The 25,022-nt window shown below is 44.2% G+C and overlaps 1 protein-coding gene across 5 annotated transcripts in view; it reads left to right on the forward strand.

The window, feature by feature from the left end:
* The window catches only part of WDR86 (WD repeat domain 86), a 36,265-nt gene that overhangs the window by 385 nt on the left and 10,858 nt on the right, over positions 1 to 25,022 (forward strand). For 2 of the 5 annotated variants that reach the window (XM_033165465.1, XM_033165469.1), the window contains exons 1-4: positions 4,901 to 4,936; positions 9,030 to 9,352; positions 14,728 to 14,869; positions 16,510 to 16,942. In XM_033165465.1, coding sequence (XP_033021356.1) covers positions 9,190 to 9,352; positions 14,728 to 14,869; positions 16,510 to 16,942 — 738 coding nt within the window. In that variant the 5' untranslated portion in view covers positions 4,901 to 4,936; positions 9,030 to 9,189. Of the gene's footprint in view, positions 1 to 4,061; positions 4,262 to 4,900; positions 4,937 to 8,290; positions 8,622 to 9,029; positions 9,353 to 14,727; positions 14,870 to 16,509; positions 16,943 to 25,022 lie in introns of those variants that run through there. The other 3 variants (XM_033165466.1, XM_033165468.1, XM_033165467.1) reach the window with 3 other exon arrangements.

Genomic DNA, 25,022 nt, shown 5'->3' on the forward strand with positions numbered 1-25,022 from the left:
GTGGGAGGGTTTCAAATGGCATGTTATTTGATTTGGGGGAAACCAACATAGGTTAAAACCCAGCAGTATTCGTCTTGGCTGTTGCCTGCTTCTTCATGTTCATTTCCTATTTTTGTAAATATAATATTACAAGAAAAGATAATTGAGACTGTTCTCTCACAAGGAAACCGATCCTTTACAGAGCTGCTCTTGAAACTTCCTACTATTTGGTGAAATGGGAGCAAACCCCTGTTTTATTATATCGATGGCTGAAATAGCTATATCCAGCCTTTAAAGCCCAGCACTGCATGAATAGAACAGTGAGTAATCAGGGTAGATAAGCCAGCTATATCAGATTGGTGCTACAGATTAGTGCACAGCTGACTGCACTAAGGCATACATTTTATTTGCAGGGCTGATTTATGGCATGGACCTATGAGCCACTGCATGACACGGTTGTTCAGACTCGCTGCTTGGATATGTGTTCCTGACTTCCTGACCTGGAATGAGGCACAGCTGGGACTAATTTGGCTGCCTTGTCCTCCTGGCCCTCCAGCCTCTCAGTGGCTCCTGCAAAATAAAGCAGGAAGAAGAGGCCACTGGTAGATTCATCAGCAGGCTCTGCTCAGAGCAGCCCACTTGCCCCATTAACCAGCCTAATCCACCCACCTGGTTTGGAATGAAGTTGAACGTAGTCATCAGGGTTAGCAGCCTTCTCCTCCATGAATTCATCTAGACTAATCCTCTTTTACAGTCCTTAAACTTGGTGGCCATCACTGCCTCTTTAACTATTTTGTTGTTGTTCGGTCATTCAGTCGTGTCCGACTCTTCGTGACCCCATGGACCAGAGCACGCCAGGCACGCCTATCCTTCACTGCCTCCTAAACTCATGTTAGTAGCTTCGAGAACACTGTCCAACCATCTCATCCTCTGTCGTCCCCTTCTCCTTGTGCCCTCCATCTTTCCCAACACCAGGGTCTTTTCCAGGGAGTCTTCTCTTCTCATGAGGTGGCCAAAGTAATGGAGCCTCAACTTCAGGATCTGTCCTTCTAGTGAGCACTCAGGGCTGATTTCCTTCAGAATGGATAGGTTTGATCTTCTTGCAGTCCATGGGACTCTCAAGAGTCTCCTCCAGCACCATAATTCAAAAGCATCAATTCTTCGGCGATCAGCCTTCTTGATGGTCCAGCTCTCACTTCCGTACATTACTACTGGGAAAACCATAGCTTTAACTATACGGACCTTTGTCGGCAAGGTGATGTCTATTTGCCAGGAGGTGATGGGACCAGTGGCCATGATCTTAGTTTTTTTGATGTTGAGCTTCAGACCATATTTTGCGCTTTCCTCTTTCACCCTCATTAAAAGGTTCTTCAATTCCTCCTCACTTTCTGCCATCAAGGTTGTATCATCAGCATATCTGAGGTTGTTGATATTTTTTCCGGCAATCTTAATTCCGGTTTGGGATTCATCCAGCCCAGCCTTTCGCATGATGAATTCTGCATATAAGTTAAATAAGCAGGGAAGACAATATACAGCCTTGTCGTACTCCTTTCCCAATTTTGAACCAATCAGTTATTCCATATCCAGTTCTAACTGTAGCTTCTTGTCCCACATAGAGATTTCTCAGGAGACGGATGAGGTGATCAGGCACTCCCATTTCTTTAAGAACTTGCCATAGTTTTTTTAACTATGCAGTGGATGAATTAACTCCTGAATCTTCCAACATTCAGCTTTTTTGGATGTTCCTGAGTTCTAGTATAACGAGAGAGGGATAAACACTTTTCATTACACACTTCCATTGCACCGTGCATAATTTTATACACCTCTATGTAGTCACCTCTCTCTTTTTTTTATCTGTATGAAAATTCACTTTGTATGCAGATAGTTCTTCTAGGTTTAATTCCCAGAACCATGACTGTGTTGTTGGCATCTGCCTGTCTTGAGAGACAATGGAGTGTGCCTCCAGGGCTGAAGTCAAACCGCTGCATTAGCAGCACCCAAGTGACCTCCCCGGGGTACAAGTCTGGACAGTGTGTACAGGAATTGCCTGAAGGAAGTGTTCAAGGTGCCATCCAACCTTCTTAGGGACTCCATTCCAGATTTGTGTAGGGTTTACTCCTTAGCCTTTTCTTCTGAAGATATCCCACAAAGCAGCGGAGGTTTAGGATCAGAGTCTTCCTTCTCCCAGATGGGCTACCTTCCCAGGTTGGCGAGCCCCATCTGCCCCTCACTTCCCTCTACAGCTCATGCAGAAACCACCTTATTGACTGATGGACCCACCATTGGTCTTGTTCGGTCAATCCGCCTGAACCTGTCTTCACATGTAGAGGAAGTCCCTAACTCACGGAGGGTTTGAGACCTATTGGCAGTGCCGTCTTAAAGGGATCGGGCGCCCTGGTGCGACGATCCTTCGGCGCCCCCGGTGGGCTGCCTCTCCGCCCACGTCCCTCCCGCGCTGGCCGCCCCTCGGGAGGGGGGGTGGCCGAGTGGGGGATGAGGGGCGTGGCGCTGCAAGCCGCCCGCCCTCCAGAGCCCCAGCTGGAGCGCTGGGAAGGGCGCGCAAAGCCCCGCGCCACTCCAGCGCCACGCCCCTCATCCCCCGAGGGGCGGCCAGCGCAGGAGGGAGGTGGGCGAGCAGGGGATGAGGGGCATGCGCTGGAGCGGCACGGGGCTTTGCGCGCCCTTCCCAGCGCTCCAGCTGGGGCTCCGGAGGGCAGCCGGCTTGTAGCTTGCCCGCCGGTGCGCGAGCGCCCGCCCGCCCATGGGGGCGGGCGCGGGTTGGGGAGGGAGCGCCTGGTATGCCGGTGGGCTCGCGGGGGCGCCCCTGGGGGGCCTGGCGCCCTGGTGCACCGCGCCACCCAGCCCCTATTATGAGACGGCCCTGCCTATTGGCTACCTTCACCTGGTTTAGCCAGCCAGTCAAAGCCATTCCTGGAGTGCAGTCACTGCCGCATGCTAACAGCAGTTGGGCCATTCCACTGTCACGGGTGGGACACTTTGACCGTGTTTTTTGGTATTCACACATGTGTAACAATGTAAATACACATAAAAATTAACAACCAAAATTTAAACTATGTTCTTAATAAGATGCTGAACATTTTACTAATTTTTTATTATTTTTATGGATATTTTTGACAATTTTATTAAATGTTAAAAGTGTTGTCACGGGTGGGACAAAAAAAGGACATGCAGCTTGAGATAAGTTTGATTTATGGAAAAACTCTGTGAGTTGGGAGGTGAATCAATGATAAACTCAGCATATCTATTTAAATCAATGTCTATTGGTTACAACTATGCAATCAGGAATTAAGTTTAAGAAATTTAATGATACAAAATTAAGGAAAAAATGCTGTCACGGGTGGGACAATCATCAGAAAACTTTTAACTTGAACACTTCTGTGAAGACTACGTGGATGGACTTTTGAAAAGAAGGTCCATAAAATAAACTTCTTTTGTCTTTAGCTTTTTAAAAAATGGTTAGACTGCACGTTTGGAATCTTCCTCACCAAAGTCCAGCGCTCATCTAGCATTCTTATCAGGCTCATTTTTCATGGAATGGCCCGCTTCTAGCAGCCATAGGTGAGAGCTGAGTGCAGGGTGGGGACCAAAAGTGGACAGTCCACCCCAGAAGGAGCATGACATGTCCCCCACCAGAGGTACTACCTATCCCCTAACACCCCATACACCCCCCAAGAAAACTACAGTACAGTGCAACCCTGCAGAGTGGCTGCCAATCAGAGAAGGCAACACTGAGCTAGACTGACACATCTGATAAAGGCCAAGTTCTGATCCGGCCAAGGCTTCTCTTGCTCATCCTCACACTCCCCATTGCCCTCACGTCTTGCCTTCCTAGGAATTCCATATTGTGTGTGGAGTAACAGCTGTTCCTTTAGCACCTTGAGATACAAAACTTTCCACATCACTTATATACCACAAGGCATTATGCATTTCCAATAATCTGTTGCTGAGAAGTTTAAATCCTAGTAAAAACAGCGAAGAGTCTTGCGGCACTCTTTGTGCTGCAGATCCTAGTAGTTTCTGCTATTTAATTCAGCTTTCTTTAGGACCTTGTAGAAATCTGAGGGGTGGTATTTGATCCCCCGCAGAGCGTGAAAAGACAGACAAGTTATGCTCTGTACAACTGTATTAATCCAAGAAACAGTGAAAAAGTTTTGGGGGAGAACTGGGTAAAAGGAGAGAGAAAGAGAGAGAGGTTTTCGGAGTCCTGCAGGGATCTTGGCAAGCAGTTCAGATGAGTCTTCTTCACACACAACTGAAGGGGGTAAGAACTGGAGACAAAAGGCAGCTAGTCTCTCTAAACAGGAAGATTTTTAAAAACCATTTTTTCTCTCTGCAGTGCTGCAACAGCCGCCCCAATGAATTATGCTAAACTCAGACTCAGGATCTGCATAGGCACCTTCTTATTATGATGCAAAAAGCCACTGGAGAAAGTTAGGATTTAGGAACTGCCTGAGAGTCCGGGCAAAACTATTTGGCTCCATTAACCCAGCAATCTGTCACCCCCTTTTCTTTCTTTCTTTCTTTCTTTCTTTCTTTCTTTCTTTCTTTCTTTCTTTCTTTCTTTCTTTCTTTCTTTCTTTCTTTCTTTCTTTCTTTCTTTCTTTCCCCTTATCATGGAAGGAAATGAGATCTGCCTGGAAATGAGTTTTGCGGTTACTAGATTGGTTTGCTCTCTGGAGTTTGTGTCCTCTAGGATTTTTCCTTCCACCCCCCTGGAACAATGTGAGGAAGCCTGATCCTACAGCGCGGATCCCTGCACTTTCTGATTTTAATTTTGTTTTTTGCTTGTTCGCCTGGCTGTAGTTTGTGCGTAAAAAGATAACATTTTTGGATGAAGCTTCTCTCAAGGCGAAAGGGGGTGTGCGTGGTTGCTGATTTGGCTTCTCTCCAACGACACCAGAGAGGATTTCCCCTTGGGATGGGGATTTGAACTGAAGTAAGCGAGCAACTCTTGTGTGCTGTGTCTACATGTAATAATTATTTTTTTTGAAAATCTGCAAGATTGCTAGGCGGAAACATGGGAATGGTGCTGTGTGGGAGAGCTGGGGGTGTGCAGACTTGATTTGCCTTATTGTTTAGAAAATGAATTATGATGTAGCTTTGTGGAGAAATGGACAGAGGCGCAAGAGAGATGTGACTCCCTGTGGGTGGGAAACTTGCACAGTTGGGAATGGATGCTTCTCTCGGGACATTTCACACAGATTGCTGAGGGAAGAAGGCAGGCGCAGCTCAGGTCATGGGGGTCATCGTGTGGGGCTAATTCGCACCCTTGTACTCTGCTCCCTCATTATATTACTCCCTCACCAATCTGGCTCTGAAACCCCTCCTCATTCCTACAAAAAAAAAAAGGGCCCACTCCCCACTGAAGGGGTCTTGGGAAGGCACCCAACGTGTGGCACCCAAGGGGGAAGAAGAGAAGAGGTTCGCTGAGGGAAGCGGCAGCCCAATAAAAAAACCCAAACGCCGTCGAGCCGTGGGGAGTTGTGTGACTCTGGAGAGGAGAGCGATGTGCTGATTTTTATTTTTATTTTTACACGAGAAAGGGTTTTTTTCTTCTTCTTTCTGTCCTCAGGATAGGAAAAAGAAATACACAAATTCGTGTGTGTTTGTGTGTGTGGCGGTGGCGAGGGAAGCAGCTGGAGTTATTATAGGGGAGCCTTGGGGGGGGGGTCCTGAGGGAAACTTTTGAGAAACCAAGAATGCTGTGAGGAGGGGGGCTGCGTGAGGGGGGGGACACAGGAAACAAAGCGGAGAGGAGGACTGCAGGCATATCTGCGGTGCGCGCGCAAAGGAAACAGGAGAGACGTGGGGGGTGGGCGCTGCGGATTTGGGTCGGGGGCGTTGCTAGTTGTGTGTGTGTGTGTGTGTGTGTGTGTGCACGCGCGGCCCCCTTTTACTTCAGAGGGGGAGGGGAGCGAGCAGGATCTGCTCCGTATCCTGTGGGCGAGGGTTACAGACAGAGCCCTGAGGCTTCTCTTTCTTTTTGTTTAAACGGGCCGTGAGGGAAGTCGGGAGGGGGGGTCTTTTTAGAGGAGGCGAGGGAAGCCTCAGCCCACCCAGACATGGGGGGTGGGGACGCGGTGGCGTGAGGGAAGCAGCACAGACATGGTTATGGGGAGGAGTTGGCTGTCTCCCTTCCTGGGCGAGGCAGGCGAAAGGGGTCTTGGCTGCTCCCTGAGTTTTCCCGCCCTCGAAGGGGTCCATTTCTGTATCTCTCTCTCTTTCTCTCTCGCCCCCCCCCCCCATTTAGGAAGGTTAATATCCTGCGGTCAAAGGGGGAAGCGATTCCATAAGGAAGACCTTTTTCGGGTTGCTTTTCCCCTGGCCAACCTCTTTCCCTGTGCGTGTGGACTTGGAAACTAGAAAGGTGCTTTAACACCTGAGGCTACACACCTTAGGCTACAATCCTGTGCTCTTTAAAAAGAGTTAGGAATAATAAGCCCCATTGAGTTTAATGGGATTGCCTATTGAGTAAACATGTATAGGATTGAGGTATAGGGGATACCTGAGATGGAATATAAAATATCTGCACCACCCTTGGGAGTGGGCTGAATTTTAAAATAATTTTGATTTTAAAAATTAAAGGCCTTCATGTAGGGCAGGGATCGGGGCACTTGTGGGCCTGCAGATGTTGGAGTCCATCATCCATAGCTAGTGTGGTCTATCAGGGATGATGGGACCCTGAGAATCATCCTTCTCCAACCATTTGCAGTGCAAGGATACGCAGTTGCCCCATACAGGGATCAAACCTGCGACCTTGACGTTATCAGCACCATGCTCTAACCAACACATGAACGGCACACGAGGCGGCCTCAAAGGCAGTGTTGGTGTTGCACATAGAATCATAGAATTGTATAGCTGGAAGGGACTATGCAATTATTGCTGCACCACTAGGAAAACCCTCCTCATAGCTGCACTTATATTACGTCTGTTCCTAGAGTGGATGCAAGAATCAAGGCTTCAAATATAATTTACAGCAGGAGCGGCTAAACTCTGTCCCTCTGGACGATGTTTGACTACAACACTCATTATCCCCTAGCCATTGGCCTTGAGCGTTGGGAGTCCACCAGCATTCGGAGGGCCACATGTTAGCCTCTTCGGGCCCTATATTTTAAACTTCTTTACTGTAAATTGCATTGTGGGTTGTTTTTAAATGAAAGGCAGAATATAAATACTGTAAGAAAGTAAATAAACGTGGCTTGAGGAGGAATGTACCAAGCTTCACCCTGTGGCCAGTTTTAATATTGACTCAGGCTGCATTCAAGATAATAGGAGCAGTTCACTGTGGTCAGGAACACAGGGCCCAGGAAGCTGCCTTATACGGAGCCAGATCATTGGCCTATCTTGCTCAGTATTGCCTGCACTGACTGGCAGCAGCTCTCTAGGGTTTCAGACATGAGACTCTCCTATCCTTACCTGGAGATGCTGAGGATTGAACCAGGGACCTTCTGCATGCTACAGCCCCTCCCTCAGGGGAGTAAATTACTGCCATATGATGGAATGGAAAGATGGATGGAGCCTTATCTGTATGCTTTCCTTTTGCCACTTCTTCTAGCTTTTGGAATAGGGCTGCCAGGTGCTTCACAATTTACTGTTTTATTTTTGCCAATCCCAGGCAGGAAGCAAAACTAGGAAGTGTATTGAGTTCTTGATGGGCTGTGATAGATTTTGCTGGTGGGCTGTGTTTGGCTTACTGGGTCACAATTTGTGTAGGCAGAGTTTGCTATGACAGGCTTCCCTTTGGCTTGCAGATATTAGCCCGGGCAGCCTTGTGCAGATTAAAGACAAACCCCATGGTATCTAGAGACTATTTTCTCCTGGGATCAAGGAGTTGGAGAGCCACTTGCTGGGATAAATAACTGCCACCCCTTCTGCCCTCCCACTGAGATTTATTGCAGAAATGGTTTTGTATGTGTGTTTCCACAAAGGAATTTACTAATCTTAGGCAGCTCTGTGCCCCCCCCCCCGCCCACATATTCTCAGTATCCTTTAACCTTTGCCAAAGAATTCCAAGCATTTTTAAAACCTGGATTTTTGAAGCAGGATAAGTGTATGCAAACTAAGGATATGCATAATATTTGCAATGTCTATTCTGGTCACAGAGTTTGATTTTCTTTGGCACAACCTTAGCGCAGCCTTGGCTTTTATTGAAATGACAGCAGCTAGCGTCAAAATAATTTGTCTTCCCTTTAGCTTTTGGACACTTGTGAGTAGCAACCACTATTTGCGGTGAGGGAGATCAAGGAAAAACATATGGAATAAACTACAGAGTTTGTTGCTTCAACTCTTAGCCATAACTATAGCCCTCCATTCTCCAAGGTCTGGCATGTGATGTAGGTGCATCATTCAATGTAAGTTTGCCTAAACTCGGCAGGGCAGCTTCCGAGACTCCAGATTGCTAAGGAACACTGGTAGCAAAGTCTCCTCTCCTTTTGCATCTGAGAAGAGACATGCCTAGAGCAGTGAAAATCACAGACAGCAGGGAAGGAGAAGCAATTCTGTTGTTTGTCTGCATCTGATATGATTGCATGATCGGATCATTCAATCACACCTGATCAGCAGAATTACCTGTTCTCAAAGAAGGCACGCCCAGAGCCTCAGACAAGCCTCCTTTAGGCTCAGTAAGTAGTTTGTCCAAGTCATACCAGAATGCTCTGGCATACAATTTGGGAATAACTGTAGTAGAATCATAGAATTGTAGAGTTCTATTCTGTTTCAGCTGAAAGCTTACATGTGGAAAAACAGGGTCACTCCAGTGGGCTTTTGTCAAAAGTCTGGCCATGTTTTTAACCAGGCGAAGTTTCCAGATATTTTTTCAGGGTTTATTTTCCAGGGTTATTCTCATGTTACAATAAACAACGAAATGTTTAATATAATGAGTTTACTCATGGGGGAGGCGCAGGGGTTGGCCAGCTTAATGGTTAAGCTTCTGGCTAATATGGCTGTGTGCCTGAGCGATCTAGTATCATTTGTTATTGTGGTGTTGTTGCTCTTATTATTAATAATACATTTTTTTTCACTTTTTGTAGAGACCGCAACATCCCCCTGCTGTTTGTTTTTGCACCAAAGATGATCCTTGAAGTTGGCTTGATGCAGCCTGCTGTTTTAAGGCCTACTCCTGATCCTTGTTTGGGTTGGACCCTATGAGACTCTCCACCCCAGCTCCTGCCTTGTTGTGGAACCCGCAGGATGGGGAGCAGTAGTTCAGCACTGAAAGTTTGCACTGATCACCAGGGAGGCATCAACTGGCTGAGCCTCAGCCCAGACGGCCAGTGGCTCCTGACAGGTAGTGAAGATGGCACTGCACGGCTCTGGAGCACTGCGGACAGCCAGTGCAGGGCCCATTTTCAAGGTAGGGTAAACCTTCCCTTAGCCACTGATTCTGGGGTGCCGCCTGTGGCAAACTCCCTCAGTGAAGATGGGAGCGGGGCAAAATGACCGCATCTGGGCTGATTTAACCTCCTTGTCTAGGACAACTGAGAATTCAGGGATTCTCGCTGATTGCAAGGAAAAAACAAAGGCTAGCTATGTAAATGGATTAAAATTAATAGATGAGAAGGTGATTAAAGAAGAATGAAGCAGCAACATCAGGAAGCAATGGACATATGTTTGTAACAGGAGCGGGAAACCTAATTACGCTTTAAAAATGTATTAAATTTAAATAATTTGGATTGATTTGTTAAAATTTGGAAAACTAATAAAAATTAATATATATATAAAAGAGAATTCATGGATTCTCTATCTGTGGCAGGGCACTTGTACAACATAAATTGGCTGCAAAGATTATTACTATTGGTGTTCCTGTGACAACTTATTTCCTGAACTAGGTGTAAATTAAAGCTGAGGCACGATGGAAGCGGAAACTGTATTTTTATTAACAAGCGCCTAATGAAGGATAAAGCAGTTTTACTGTTAAAGGTACAGTACTTTTTCCATCAGAAATGCTGTTTTAGGTTTGAGCAATAACTTTACTTATAATTCCCCACAACAGAGCTATTTCTAATACATCTCTTTCCTCCTAGAATGGCTAACTGCTTTCACTCGTTCTGTAAAAGACACCCCTTTCTGGGTCCATTTCTTTCCCATGACAATATTCAAACAGGTTTATCCTGCCTGACAAACCCTTAAGCAACTTCCCTAGCCAGACTCCATCTGGCAGTTAAACTGTCAAATTCTCTCTCTACTATCCTCATTCTCTCTCCTGATTAGCCGTTTCTCCTCCCTGCCATGATTGGCTGAGGGTCTCCTGGAGGATGACCCCAATGGTCTGTCCATCACACAGCCCCTTCCAAATTCTGGTCAAGTGATATTAATGTCTTTGTGGTTGTGGTAGCCCATAACAGACTTGGCAAGCTGCAGTGTGTCTGCTTTGTCAGACGGCTGAGAACCTGCCATGCTGGAATCCTTGGAGGATGCCTTTGAATGAGGACCAGAAACCTTTTTCTTCCTCGGAGAAGGCAGAATGATGATATATTTAAGACACACACATACAACACACACATATAAATTGTTGTGAGGCAATTTCATAGAATCATAGAGTTGGAGGGTCCTGTAGTTCAACCCCTTTGATGCAGGAATCTCCACTGTTGTTGTTGTTCAGTCGTTCAGTCGTGTCCGACTCTTCATGACCCCATGGACCAGAGCATGCCAGGCACACCTATCTTTCACTGCCTCCCGCAGTTTGGCTAAACTCATGTTAGTAGCTTCGAGAACACTGTCCAACCATCTCATCCTCTGTTGTCCCCTTCTCCTTGTGCCCTCCATCTTTCCCAACATCAGGGTCTTTTCCAGGGAGTCTTCTCTTCTCATGAGGTGGCCAAGGTACTGGAGACTCAACTTCAGGATCTGTCCTTCCAGTGAGCACTCAGGGCTGATTTCTTTAAGGATGGATAAGTTTGATCTTTTTGCAGTCCATGGGACTCTCAAGAGTCTCTTGCAGCACCATAATTCAAAAGCATCAATTCTTCGGCGATCAGCCTTCTTGATGGTCCAGCTCTCACTTCCGTACATTACTACTGGGAAGACCATAGCTTTAACTATACGGACCTTTGTTGGCATGGTGATATCTCTGCTTTTTAAGATGCTGTCTAGGTTTGTCATTGCTTTCCTCCCAAGAAGCAGGCATCTTTTAATTTCGTGACTGCTGTCACCATCTGCAGTGATTATGGAACCCACTAGATCATGCAAAATGACAGGTGGCCATCCAACCTTTGCTTAAAAACCTTTTCATTCAAGACTGACTCTGGAGAAGCCATTTTATTTTATCGTCTGTATGCTACCCAAGACATTGGCTCCCCAAACAGCTTGCAAAAATTAAAACCCACCACAAATATACAATATGGGCAACTCGGGATGAATGAGTGGGGGGGGACTGTTTCTGCCAGTGGGGCAGTGTGAGGAGGCACCTCTCTTTGGGGTGGGGTGGGCAGCTCAGAGACCAGGGACAGCAAAAGTGGCTGCCTGGAGGACTCCCAAGGAGAGGGGAGAGGAAAGGTGGCTGAGGGAACACTCCATAAGGGAGGGTGCTCGAAAAGGGGTGAGGGGCTGCCAGCTCTGCAGGGGTGACATAACTAGGTTCCAGAGCCCCACAGAGGTGCTGCAGAAAGAATGTAGTTGGTCAAGGGAGCCGTGGACTCAAAAAAGGTTGAAAACCTGTGAATTAGAATGTCTTTAAACAAATCTCTTCCTGGAGTTGTTTTTGTGAGTTTCGATGCAGGTTCCCCCCTTTAATTTATTTATTTAAAAGCATTTCTTTTTTTAAAAAATTACGGTAAATTTTATTTTGATTTTACACACACATATACATATACACACATCAGCTAATCAGAATATTAAAAGAAGAAGAAAGAAAGAAAAAATAAAAAGCATATCAGCAATGAAAAAGAAACAGAAATGAAAAAAGCCTCAAAACCAAGCATTTTCAAATACAATTCTTCATAGAGAGTGCAAGCCATCTTTTGCAACTTCTGACTTGACTCCTTGATTCCTAACATGACTTCCCGCTACCCATGAACGTTACTTGATAATTCCTTTTCCTAAATATCTGTATTCAGTTGGAAAATCTGTGGAGAAACATTCTGGTTGCCAGTGGGATTTTAATCTACGCCAAGCCAAGTGATGATCTGGGAACCTCCATTTTTCATACATTTTATTTTTTAAAAATCCCATCCTCTCCTTATTCTCTCCTTTGAATGATTTCTGACTGAGTCTGTAAGTTTAGCCAATTCTAGGTTTTCACTTGGTTTTTGTTTGTTTCTTTTGCAGCTGATTAATCTGTAAGGCCTCATGCAAACAGCTTGATTGTCTGCTCTTAAGTTTGTTTTCATCTTCAGAATGAGAAATGCCACTTTTTATACAATTTCCATAGATTGACCTCAAAATGATTAAAGAACATGGAAGCCGACCATGTAGGTAGAAGTGCCTATTAAACAAGGAACTTGGTGGACTTAAAATAAAAACCATATTTGAAACAGCAAAAACATTCTTGAGTCAGAAGAAGTTTGAATTTCCAAAGTGTAAATTGCTAGTCCTCTTTCATATAGATTGCATCCTTCCCACGCATGCGGAGAATGTGAATAGGGGGAGGTTTGATTCCTACCCATTCTCTTGCTGAAATCCTTATGTGCAACTTACTTGGGAGCAGGTCCCATTGATCTCTGTGTGAAATATACAGGACAATGGCGGTCAGTGCTAATAGAGCAAGACATCAGGCCAGCCCATCTAGGGCCCTGCACTCAGGAAAATGAGCAGGGAGGCAGAGACCCCAGACCCCATAACCATTGAGTCCAGAGTTTAAAAATTACCTAACAGCACCACTGGATTGCTGGAGTGTGAATTTTGTTTTTATTTTTTAATATAATTTTTATTGGTTTTTACACACGTTTTCCAAACATAACATCCCATCTTAAACAACATAACAGACCTTTGGCTATCACTGCCTAGGATGTGGGGATAACCAACATCTGGGACAACCAGTAATTCCCGGAATGCCTGCTCCCACTGGTTGTGAAAGGGTCCGCTGGTTATGAAGCTGAAGGTCGTGAGGAATTGTTTGGAGTTCTGAAGGTCGTTTCTGAAGGTTCCGGAGATTCTGGAGAGGAAAGGATAGGCTGAGCAAAAGGTGCGGCCAAAAATAAGAAGGCGGCCAAAATAAAACTAAAATAAATAAGAGACTAAGAGACTGCAGTCAATGGTGGAGTTGCGCTCTCCCAACTACTACTCTGTGCGTTGGTTTCTCTTTCGCTTTCTTTCTCTCTTGGCTTGTCTCGCACGGTGGTTCTCTCTTGGCTTGTCTCGCGCACTCTACACAACGCTACAGAGAGCAGGGGCCATTTATTGATAAACTGAACAACGTCATAACATAAATATAGACCAATCACAACACTGTATTTGGTTGAGTTTCCGGGCGGGAAACTGCTTCCTGGCCGTTATCAGAGGCTTTTTTTGGCACGCTTTGTTGCAGGCGTGGAGGGATCCAGGCAGCAAACCTCTGCCAGATCTCTTTGCCTTCTGTGCATAGCGCGGAAAGTTACTGTGCTGCGGCAAGGTGCAGGAGCACCTAGAAACGTATTCCCACACTAGGACTTCCATCAACCTCGACTGATAGTTTTCTAACTTCCTTTCTAATTTTGCATTTTATTATTATAGTTATTGCTGTAAAATCCAAATCCTAAATAAACTCCTTCTTAGTCCTCTTTCGCAATACAGTAATTCATATAGTTCTCCTTACAAAACTTCTTGTAACCCTACAAGGGATGTCAATTGGTTACAATTGTCTTTCAAATATATCGTGAATTTCTTCCAGTTCTTCAGGAAAGTCTGGTCTTACTGGTTCCAAATTTTCCCAGTTAATTTCGCCAACTCGGAATAATCCATCAATTTCAACTGCCACTCTTCTTCTGTTGGTAGTTCTTCCTGCTTCCGTTGTTGGGCTAATAGTATTCTTGCTACAGTTGTCGCATATAAAAACATTTTTTTTATCATGCTTATGAATCTCTGTACCTTCAATACCAAGTAAAAGGGCTTCTGTTTTTTTATGTATATTTCAACATTTTAAAAATCTCATTATAAATCATTTCCCAGAAGTCCTTCACTGTCTTACATTCCCACCTCATATGATAAAAAGTACCTTCTTTTTCCTTACTTTTCCAACATTTATTATTTATTTTATACAACTGGTGTGAATTTTGAGGCATAGAGCTGTGATTTGTATGAGATAGTAGAAAGCATGTTTTAAAAGGAGAGCAATTGTCCTTGTGAGGGGGACGGACCCTGCATAAGGACATTTATATCACAGATTCAAAACAGGTTTAGCAGAGATCTCTCCCTTTCCTGGCAATCCAGGGTATTGCAGTTCTTCAAGTGGTTGCAGATCTGTAGAGAATTCCAGGCACTGACAATCACACTTCCCATGAATCCTTTGAGGGAAGTCTTGACAGACTAGCATAAGACCAGTACAAACGTTCTTTCAGATCTGCCACAGTAATTGATTTAAGAGTGTGATGCAAACCTTCCTGTTATAAGACCAGAGAAGGGAAGCCTGTGGTCCTCCAGAGGTTGCAGGACTGCAATAATCCCTGGACACTGACCATGCTGCCCTGGGGCTGATGGGAGCCGAAATCCAACAACATCTGGACGGCCACAAGTTCCTGTTACAAAAATCTCCTTTTGTAGTTTTCAGTAAATTTGTACTGATCTTTTTTAGTTCTGTATATCCCCCCCCCCCAGGACACGAAAGCTACATCACATTTTGCCACTTAGAAAATGAAGCTGCTTTTACATGTAGTGCGGATCACACAATTCGAAAGTGGGACGTGATGACAGGCCAGTGCCTGGCAGTTTACCGAGGGCATACATCGATTGTGAACAGGTAGGTACTACAGAGTCTTTTATTTAGAGCTGCGTAGATTTCTCCCCTCACCCTGCATTCTCTGCTTGTCACAACCTGTAATCTGATGCTAGTTAGCTCCTCAGCTAACCTCTCAGGTCCCACCCCCCACCCTTACTTCTGATACTGTTCAAAACTAGTTGTTTCCTCCCTATGCTGTATTGCACAAATGGATTGCCTAAATTTCTGCTACACATGCTCTTGGCCGTATGCAATTAGTTATTCCAGCAAGAATGCTGACGCATGCACAGCCTGGGCAAGAGAGACGGACGGAAGAACAAGGAGGAACTGAACCAAATCCTCTGCTGGGAATGAAATTGGCAACAGCTGCACCTGATAAAAAGCATTGTGTTAAGCATACTTCTTAGTAGTAAAAAGAAAGAAGGGGGGGCAGATACAGCTAAAGCTTTGTTTAAAGATTTGGAATTTTGCCATGCTGTTAATTACCCCCCAGAGAAGCTTAAAGCCAGACCTTGATTTGTTATGCTAAACGTGCATTCTTGGTGTGCAAGCAAGAAAGGGATCATTTTTGTGTGTGTGTCAGCTGCCAAATGTACTTCTCCTTTTTGCAGATGAAATTTCTGGATAAATTGGCAACCTAGGCTAGAATACAGAGGACCACCCTTAGGGCTACTGTACCGTCTTTAGGGTTGGTCACCTGCAGTGTTCAGTTTTATTGCACTTGGGGAAATCTAGGACTGTGATAAAGTTAACCTGTCCACGTGGCCAAGCACTTACAGTACACGGCTGCACCACAACAGGCACCATCTAGGGATCTATGACTGGCATGCAACCATGGCTATTAGTGGATAAGGTTGAGAATTCAGCTGCCCCAGAATTTATTCTGATCCCATTACAGGTAGGTAGCTGTGTTGGTCTGCCGTAGTCAAAACAAAATAAAAAATAAAAATTTTCCTTCCAGTAGCACCTTAGAGACCAACTAAGTTTGTTCTTGGTATGAGCTTTCGTGTGCATGCACACTTCTTCAGATACATACGTATGAAGAAGATACGTATGTATCTGAAGAAGTGTGCATGCACACGAAAGCTCATACCAAGAACAAACTTAGTTGGTCTCTAAGGTGCTACTGGACGGAAATTTTTTATTTTTTATTTTTTATTTTATTCTGATCCCATTTCAGTTAATCTAGATATAAATAAGTTTCTGGAAAAGTAGCCAGGAATTCAAGGAACTAGCACAGTACTTTTATTCCAGCAGGCTTCACAACTGAATTATGACATTACTGTATTGTTTTAACTCATTTTTAGTTTTATTCTACTGGAACTTCTGTACACCACTTAGAGACAACTGTGATTAAGCAGTATGCAAATTGGGGGAATAAAAACATATTCATGTGGGGTACTATGTTTAGTTCTGCTGCATACAGCAGTTCAGCTAATAAAACTGAGGGGAAAAAGCTACAAGGATTATTAAGATTGCAATCTTATTTACCTGAGTGTAAGCCCCATTTAATTCTGTGGGACTTACTTTTCAGTAGAGATGTATAGGATTACATGCTGAGAGTCTAAAGCACAAACATTATAAGGGCAGACGGAAGGAGCTGGGAAAAAACTTCAAACTCTTTTGACATGTACCTTATTCCCCCCCCCCAAAAAAACCAGGATTTTGGTTTTCAAGGATTATCTCTTCAGTGGCTCCTATGACAGGACAGCACGGTGCTGGAGTGTGGATAAGGAGAAGCCAATCCAGGAATTTCGAGGCCACCGGAACTGTGTTCTGACATTGGCTCTTTACTCCTCCAAGGATGTCCTTGAGGATTCAGAAGACGAAGAGTTGGAGGAGGAGAAATTGAGCAGGGGCTTCTTGGTGACAGGGAGCACAGACTGCACCGTCAAGGTCTGGTGGGTGTCCAGTGGGCGCTGCCACCAAACCCTGCTGGGACACACTGGGGCCGTCTTATGTCTTATACTTGATGCTCCAAACAGGGAGCTTTTTTCAGGCAGCACTGATTATACCATTCGGACTTGGAACATCGTGACTGGCGAGCAGCTGAGAGTGTTCAAAGAGCATCAAGGATCTGTCATTTGCCTAGAGGTAAGTGACTTGATATTGGCCTGGTTTGTATATAAACACTAAATCATGGTTTGTTTAACCAAAGTGTCCTTTGTTTGAATGTCTGAACCCAGCCCAGCAGACTAACCACGGTTTGTTTTTGTTTTCTGGAAACAATCAGTGGTGTGTTTTGTAGTTGGCTAATACACCATAGATTGTTTGGTGGCACATTGGAATCTTGATTAACCATGGTTTGTTTGACCACAGCACCGCAAATGCATGCCAAACTACAGAGGCATGAGCCAAGAGCAGCTGGAAAATGAACCAAGCTTCAGAGAACGAACCGCGGCTTCTTTGAATATATGCAAGATGACTCATGTACAAGCCATGGTTAAGGCTTAGCATTGTGTGCGAATGTAGCCATTCACTAAGGCCAGTGTTGCTGCTTGGAGCAACTGGGCAACCAACTAGGGTAGCATTTGTTGGGAAGAGAAAACAGCAGAGGAAGCCAGTGTGGATAAAGGACTTCTATAGTAATAGAACTAATGTAAGGAATGGCCCAAGTAAAAGGTAAAGGGACCCCTGACAATTAAGTCCAGTCGCGAACGACTCTGGGGTTGCAGCGCTCATCTCGCTTAACTTATCCCAGTGTTGTATGCTTAAATAAGGTCTTTCCAGACATATTGCAATACTTACCTGGAGAGATTCAGGAAAAGTAAAGCAACTGTCAGAGTGTGTACACGAATGAGATGAAGTGAAGAACTCCACGACAAAGAAAAGAAGTAGGTTAGTCTTCTTTGTATCTGACTGGGATCTTGGTCAGAAAGATACAGAAATAGCCTTGAACAGCTACATATATGCAGAGCATGTCTGTCAACTACTCTGGTTTTTTATTTTCCTTGCATTGAGGCAAGAGCTATGTACTCTGTGTGTGTGTGTGTGTGTGTGTGTGTGTGTGTGTGAGAGAGAGAGAGAGAGAGAGAGAGAGAGAGAGAGAGAGAGAGAGAGACTAATTCTAGGAAGAACATAGGAAGGATCCTTATACTGAGTCAGACCTCTCCAGGAATTCAGACAGCATTCTCTCCTGGCCTTTCCTGGAGATACTGGATATTGAACCTGAGACCTTCTGCATGCAAAGCAGCTGCTCTGTTACTGACCCATGACATTTGTGGTGTGGTAACCATTGAAAAATGCAGCCGTGCAGGCATGGTTCCATGTGGGAAGCTGTGAAAAGCCATGCAACCCTGTGAAAAATGTATTTGTATAATTGCGAGAGAAAGTTGGAGCGGGAGATAACTTATCACTGTATACATGTTCTATCCACCACAAAGGTCTCTTCATTGTTATGATTTGTAGACTAATAGAGTGGGTAATGCTGGCCTTGGGCATAGAGAATGCAGGTTGAAATCCTGCTCAGCATTGACGTTCACTGAACAGCCTTGAAAAAGTTGCCAAGCTGGCTCACAAGACACATGTCCACCACCACTCAGTGACTGCAGCACGAACGGGTGTTTTCTTCATGTGAGTTGTCACAAAATAAATGCTAAGGACAGAACCCAGTTACCTCATGTCAACGGTGCTTTGCTTTTTAGTGGAATGAATCCACACGTTCAAGCTGTGGCTCATCGGGTCACAGTGTTGAGGAGCTGAAAAAGGCACATGTCTTGGGTGTACTGCCCAAAAGCTTCTGACACCTACCTCACAGGATTGTTGCAGAGATTAACTGACACCGTGATATTATTGAAGGACTGTTATAAAAACGAATAAGCGTGAGGACTGTACCTGACTGCATGACTGTGTTTAACACAGGGCACTTTGAATGGATGGTTTAGCAAGGCATTGATCAGGAAGCAGCTGTTCCTTGCTCCATGCAGGGGGATAACTACAAGGTAGAGATAGATAATCTTGTCTTCTACATGTTGTTTTTGCAAACGCCTGTCCAGTAGTGGAAATGAGTAGGTGTCAATTTAAGCTTTCCAGGGTTGAGTCAGTTATGTGTGGACAGTGTTATCTGTGATTCCATGAAACATGTTGATGTGAACATGGCCAGGGATGAGTGAGACGAGAAGCTGCACTGGCCTGCTGGAAATTAAATGGCTAAGGCTCTTCCTCCATGTTTTATGGGACGGCATGAAGCAAGTGAAATGGGATGAAATCCATCCCATGTAGTATTGTCAACATGACCTGAGAAATTCGTCAAATAAGTTTTCACCAATTTCCCCCTTTCTTTGGGATAGGAAGATACTGCAAGCACCATTGAACGAAGGGTTGCAAGCTCCGCTGGTGTAAAGCAGGGCTGTGGAATCTCTGGCTCTCCAGATGTTGTAGTACAACTCCCATCATCCCTGACCACTGAGCATGCTGGCTGGGGCTGATTGGAGTGGGAGCCCAGCAAGCTCTGGAGGGCCAGAGACGCTTCCCATCCCTGGTGTAAAGGACAGATGCCTCCATGCTGTCTGCTTCTCTAGCTGTCCACACAGCAGAAGTGATTGCGGGGAACCTGCTGGGCCAGCTTCACGATGCAGCAAGCGAATGCCGCAGAAGGATAGAGCATCTGTCTTTTCTGAGCTCGGGCAGTTGCCACCCTGCAGACATTCCCTAAGAGGTACGAGTGGAGTCGTACTCCTTGTTTTCCGTGATCTGCTGTGCTTTTCTCCAACAGCCGCTCTGTTGGGAAATTAGCCAGAGTGAACAAAGCCTTTTCCAATGCCAGCCAAGAAAAACACAGCAACAAAGCCGTTTGCTGCTTCTTCAAACCACAGGCAGATTATAATTGGGATTTGTGTCTCCCCAGCTATGTTTTTAAAAAAGGGGGGCATTGTTGGGGTTTGGATAAGTTTGGAAGAAACCTATAGTGGAAAGGGCTCTTTCCCGCTTCTCCCTTCCCTTGCTAATTATGGGAAATTAATCTCTGCTCTTGTCAATGAAAGGCATGCCTGTCTTTCTAATGAAAGAAATTAAAAGCACGTTTCGCAGCGATTGGCCACTTTATTTTATCTTGACATAAATGAAGCAAAAATCGTGTATAGGCTTTCCTGTAACACACTTGGTATGTGCCTCACGATATAGGATACCTTAAGCCCTACGGCTGCAGTTGTTTTTCCATTCCATTAGCCAAATGACTGTTGTGGGAGGTTGCATGAAATGTTTCTTTTATTTAAAATAATGGATCTCTTCTGGAAGCAAGCATTCCTTCAGGAGGAGGGGGAGGGGGGAACCTGCACCAAACCGAAGTTTTCTGAACAATAAAGTTTGCTGCTTTGTGGGTTTCTTGCCTATGTATGTTTTCTGTAGAGGAAAATAGCTAAAAACATGAATTTGTAGGAGACATTGGCTTTGGTAATAGAGTGTGCAGCTTCTCAGAGGGCTCATCCAGACTTCCTTTTGTGCCACATTTCTAGGAACATATCTGCTCTTTAAAGCTATGTGTTGGAGAACTTTTTTGTTTGCCTGGTGCTTTCGCCCATGAAAATCTGCTTTTTTACTTCTGCATTGGAGAAAACAGCAATATGCAGAAAACCCGAATTGCTGCTTGTTCTGATTCAGCGTTAAAAAGCAATTTCTCCTGGGGAAAGCAGTGAGCGGGGGGTGGGGGGGAGGTGGTCTGACACTGAGCTCTGCCTGGAAAGCACAGGGCGAAATGTAAGTGTAGATGAGCCCAAAGTTTTGTAACTGACCCTACATTTAAAAAAAACACCTGCTTGCTATTAACTAAATACATATAGATTTGCTTGTTTATTATCCTGAATTGAATTGCCACCTCTAGTCTATGTTACCCAAGTCATTGTGTTAGTCATTCTAATCCACTGTCTTTTAAATTAGAAGCATATACAAGGAATTCTTTGTACCTCTGTTTTCTGAGGAATAAAAATCAAAATCAAAATTTATTACGGTTAGGTGCCGGACTTCCGGTTAGGTGCCGGCCAATGGCGGACGGGAGCCGAACAGCTCCGTCCTCCGTGAGGCTATAGGGACTACCGTGCCTGCGCCGCGGGTCCCTTAGAGCCACGGGAAGAGCGTCCCGTGGACCGTGTGTCTCGTGGGTCCCAGACGTGCCGTCTCCGCTCCTGGTTGACCCTCGTAAGGGGGAAAATCAGGCGAGCGGAGCTCCAGCACGGGACTGAAGAGACGGCTGCCTCCGATGGACAAAGCAGCGATCCCGCCAGACTTGAGCACCCGGCACTTCCGACTAAGAAACTGCAAAAGAAACTCTGTAAGTAAAAGTTTTGAACTATTTGACAACTTTGGAGAACACTGGCTTACAGAGAAAACCTCAAAAGGAAGCCTGTTCCCTTTGAACTGTTTGTGCGAGCTTGGTAGCGCTAAAAGATCAAAGCCGCGACTAACGGAAAAGTTTTGCGAACTCTGCCAAACTTTTTAAAAGTGGATTAAAAGTTGTTTTAAGGATGTTTAAAGACCTAAAAATAGGTGATGGCAAAAGAAGACACCGCTCACCCTCTGGATTAGGATTCGGGGTCGGAAGCGGGCTGCATTATATTGTTGCCATTTTTTTTGCTACTGTTTCAGTGACTGTTTACCAGTGGAGACATTTTAGCTACTTTGCAGCCAGATACAGTTAACTATATGGACTTGGTGGTAACACTGCAAGTGGAAAACTGCTACTGACTTGGGCTATTTAAAAATAACTCTTCTTGGCTGTAAGAAAATTTGGAACTTTGAAAGTTTGAACTCTTTGCCTAAAAGTTGGATTATTGGACTTGTGTGGGACTCCTGGCTCAGCAGTCTCTTTGTTCTCAGAACTGAGTTGCTGGCCACCTGGTGTTTATTTTTGGGACTGTTGGTCTTCTGCTGTGAATGTCTGAGACTGTTACCACAGCAACTGGAGTGACCTTGAGATTATAATTGCAGAGCTCACAGGAAATGCATGAGAGCACTAGATCTAAAACAACTAGCTCTGCGCAAAGAAAAGGCTCTGTTTCCCTAACTTTACAGGAACAAATGGAGAGATTAGTTGCCAGTGTTGCAGAAATTGCAGAAGGACTTAAAAGTGTGACTGAGGGGTTGAAGCAGACGCAGGCCTCAGTTAATACAATTAGTGCATCAGTCAATACAACAGTTGACTCTGCAATAGAAAAACTCCAAGTTGATATAAAAGCTGATATAAAAAACTCCACCCAGACATTGGAAAAGTCAATCGGCCAAATTGAAGAAAACGTAAGGAGGAACAGAGAAGAAATTAATAAAATTGGGCAGGAGGTGACAACCCTGAAAAAGGATTCAGAGGAAATTAAAGTGGTCAGAGAAAAAATAAAAAAGGTGGAGGAGAAATTGGACAATATTGATTTGGAGCAAATAGAGAAAATCGGAACACGACAGAGAACTGTAGAAGAATCTCTTGCCTTTCTGCAACTCCACCAAAGAGAGGGGAACATCCGTTTGAGAGGTCTTCCAGAATTGGAAGGTGACGACCTGAAAGCATATATTGTGGAGCAATTTTCAACATATTGGGAGTTGGAAGAAGTAAACGTCTCAGCACGCATAGTGAAGGCCTTCAGATTTGGACCTAGAGGATCCAGAGGAAAGAAAAGCACTAAAACAGTCAGTGACTGTTTGATTGTGCTGCATGATAGACACGACAGAGACTACTTCCTGGACTTACATTATAGAAACAACCTGGTGGTACAGCAGAATAAAGTCATTTTTTATAAGGATATCCCCAAATTTTTCCTGGACAAAAGAATTCCTTACAACGACCTGGTTGCTGAGCTAAGAAGAAGAAATATCCCCTTCAGTTGGGAATTTCCAGAAGGCCTTGCATTTACGTTTGAAGGGAAAAAGATAAGGATAAAATCCCTGGCGGAAAAGCAAAAATTCTTGGACAAACACCTGGAACAATTTAAAGGTACACCACTCGATCCAGCATCCCTCTACAAATTTCCAGAAGTATTTCCACCGCCGGGGGTACCAGGACCAAGTCAAAAGGACCCAGAAGAAGGCAAGAAAGCAGAGGCATCTGGAGGAGGAGACTAAAATAAAGGAAAATGGCGCTCAAACTAATGACATGGAATGTTCGGGGATTGAATCAGAGACCAAAGAGACGCAGAGTGTTTTACAGTTTGGAAAAGAAGAATCTAGATATAATATGTTTACAGGAGACCCACATAGTTCGACGACACAGAAGATTATTACAGAACAAAAAACTAGGCCAAGAGTTCATATCATCGGATAAGGTCAAGAAGAGAGGAGTAGTAATATATGCAAAGGAGAAATATAGCCCAAGACAGCTATTTAAAGATGAAGAAGGGAGATACATCGCAATCGAAATTAAAGTACAAGGCGAAAAATTTTTGATTCTGGGACTCTATGCACCAAATGATGGAAAGTCAACTTTCTACAAGAATATACATGATCTGCTGTTGGACTATTTGGATTACAAATTAGTTTGCCTTGGAGACTTTAATGGTGCAGTTTCCACATTAATGGACAGATCCCAAAGAACTAAACTAACGAATGATGGGAAACTCCCAAAGACTCTTTTCGAAATGGTGGATAATTTGAATCTGGTGGACTCTTGGAGGTTAAAAACCCCCACCGAAACAGAGGCAACTTATTTTAGTGAATCTCAGCAGTCATGGTCGAGGATAGACTACATCTGGATCTCGAATGAATTGGCACCAAAAATAAAAAAAGCAGAAATTGGCCCAAAGACTTATTCGGACCACAATCCGGTACAGTTAACTTTAAAAATGATTTCCAAGGATTCCTTCAGGTGGAGAATGGATGACGCTTTGATGAGAGATACCAAGCTGGTAGAAAGAGCTGTGAAAAAGATGAAAGAGTATTTTCAAATCAATTGGAACTCCGAAGTGGAGAAGAGGACTATTTGGGATGCAAGTAAAGCGGTAATGAGAGGATTCCTCATAAGTGAAAAAGCAAAAAAGAAGAAACTACAAAATGCGGAAATGGAAAGGTTGTTGAAATTAATTAAAGTGAAGGAAAAAGAATTAAGAGGACATCCCAAATGCGTTAAAATTCAAAAAGAAATTAAATACTTGCAATCCCAGTATGCAAAAATTGTGAACCAAGATATTGAATGGAAAGTGAAAATGATGAAGCAAAGAACATTTGAATCTGCTAATAAATGTGGGAAACTACTAGCTGGCAATTAAAGAAAAGACAGAAGGCAAATGTCATCAGTAACTTGGTAGTAAATGGAAGAACTGTGGAGAACCCAGAGGAAATCAGATGGTGTTTTCAAAAATTTTATAAGCAACTGTACAAGGAGGAGAAGATAGAAGAAGTAGAGATAGACCGATTTCTGAAAAAAAATGGATTGCAAAAAGTCCCAGAGGAAAAACTAGTAACTCTCAACCACCCAATATCGATCCAAGAGATAGAGGATGCAATCAACAACATGCAATTGGGGAAGGCCCCAGGACCAGACGGACTAACAGCAAAGTACTATAAGACTTTGAAAGACTGGCTATCGCAGCCGTTGAAAGAAATTTGCAACAAAATACTAGAAGGAGATAGGGCACCAGAGACGTGGAAAGAAGCCTTTATCACACTGATTCCAAAACCAGATATGGATAAGACTTTAATGAAAAATTATCGTCCAATTTCTCTCTTGAATGTGGATTATAAAATTTTTGCAAATGTTTTGGCTACAAGATTGAAAAGAGTGTTGAAAGACTACATACATAAAGACCAAGCAGGTTTCTTACCAGGAAGACAAATAAGTAACAATACGAGAATTATTGTGGACATTTTAGAAAAACTGGAGAGAAACATAAATACGGATGCAGCACTATTGTTTATAGATGCAGAGAAAGCCTTTGACAAAGTATCTTGGACATTTATGAAAAAGAATTTGGAAAAGATGGGAGTTGGAGAAAGATTTTTAAATGGCATTAAGGCCATTTATACAGAACAAAGAGCAAAAGTAATAGTAAACAGTGTGATATCGGAGGAAATTGAAGTTGAGAAGGGAACAAGACAAGGGTGCCCTATCTCCCCCTTACTATTCATTACGGTCCTGGAAGTCCTCCTAAATATGCTACGAAAAAACAAACAGATAAAAGGAATTAGGGTGGGAGAGAAAGAATACAAACTACGCGCCTTCGCAGATGATTTGATGCTATCCCTACAGGAACCGGAAAGC

The sequence above is a fragment of the Lacerta agilis genome, chromosome 12, assembly GCF_009819535.1.
Source record: "Lacerta agilis isolate rLacAgi1 chromosome 12, rLacAgi1.pri, whole genome shotgun sequence".
Lineage (NCBI taxonomy): Eukaryota > Metazoa > Chordata > Lepidosauria > Squamata > Lacertidae > Lacerta > Lacerta agilis.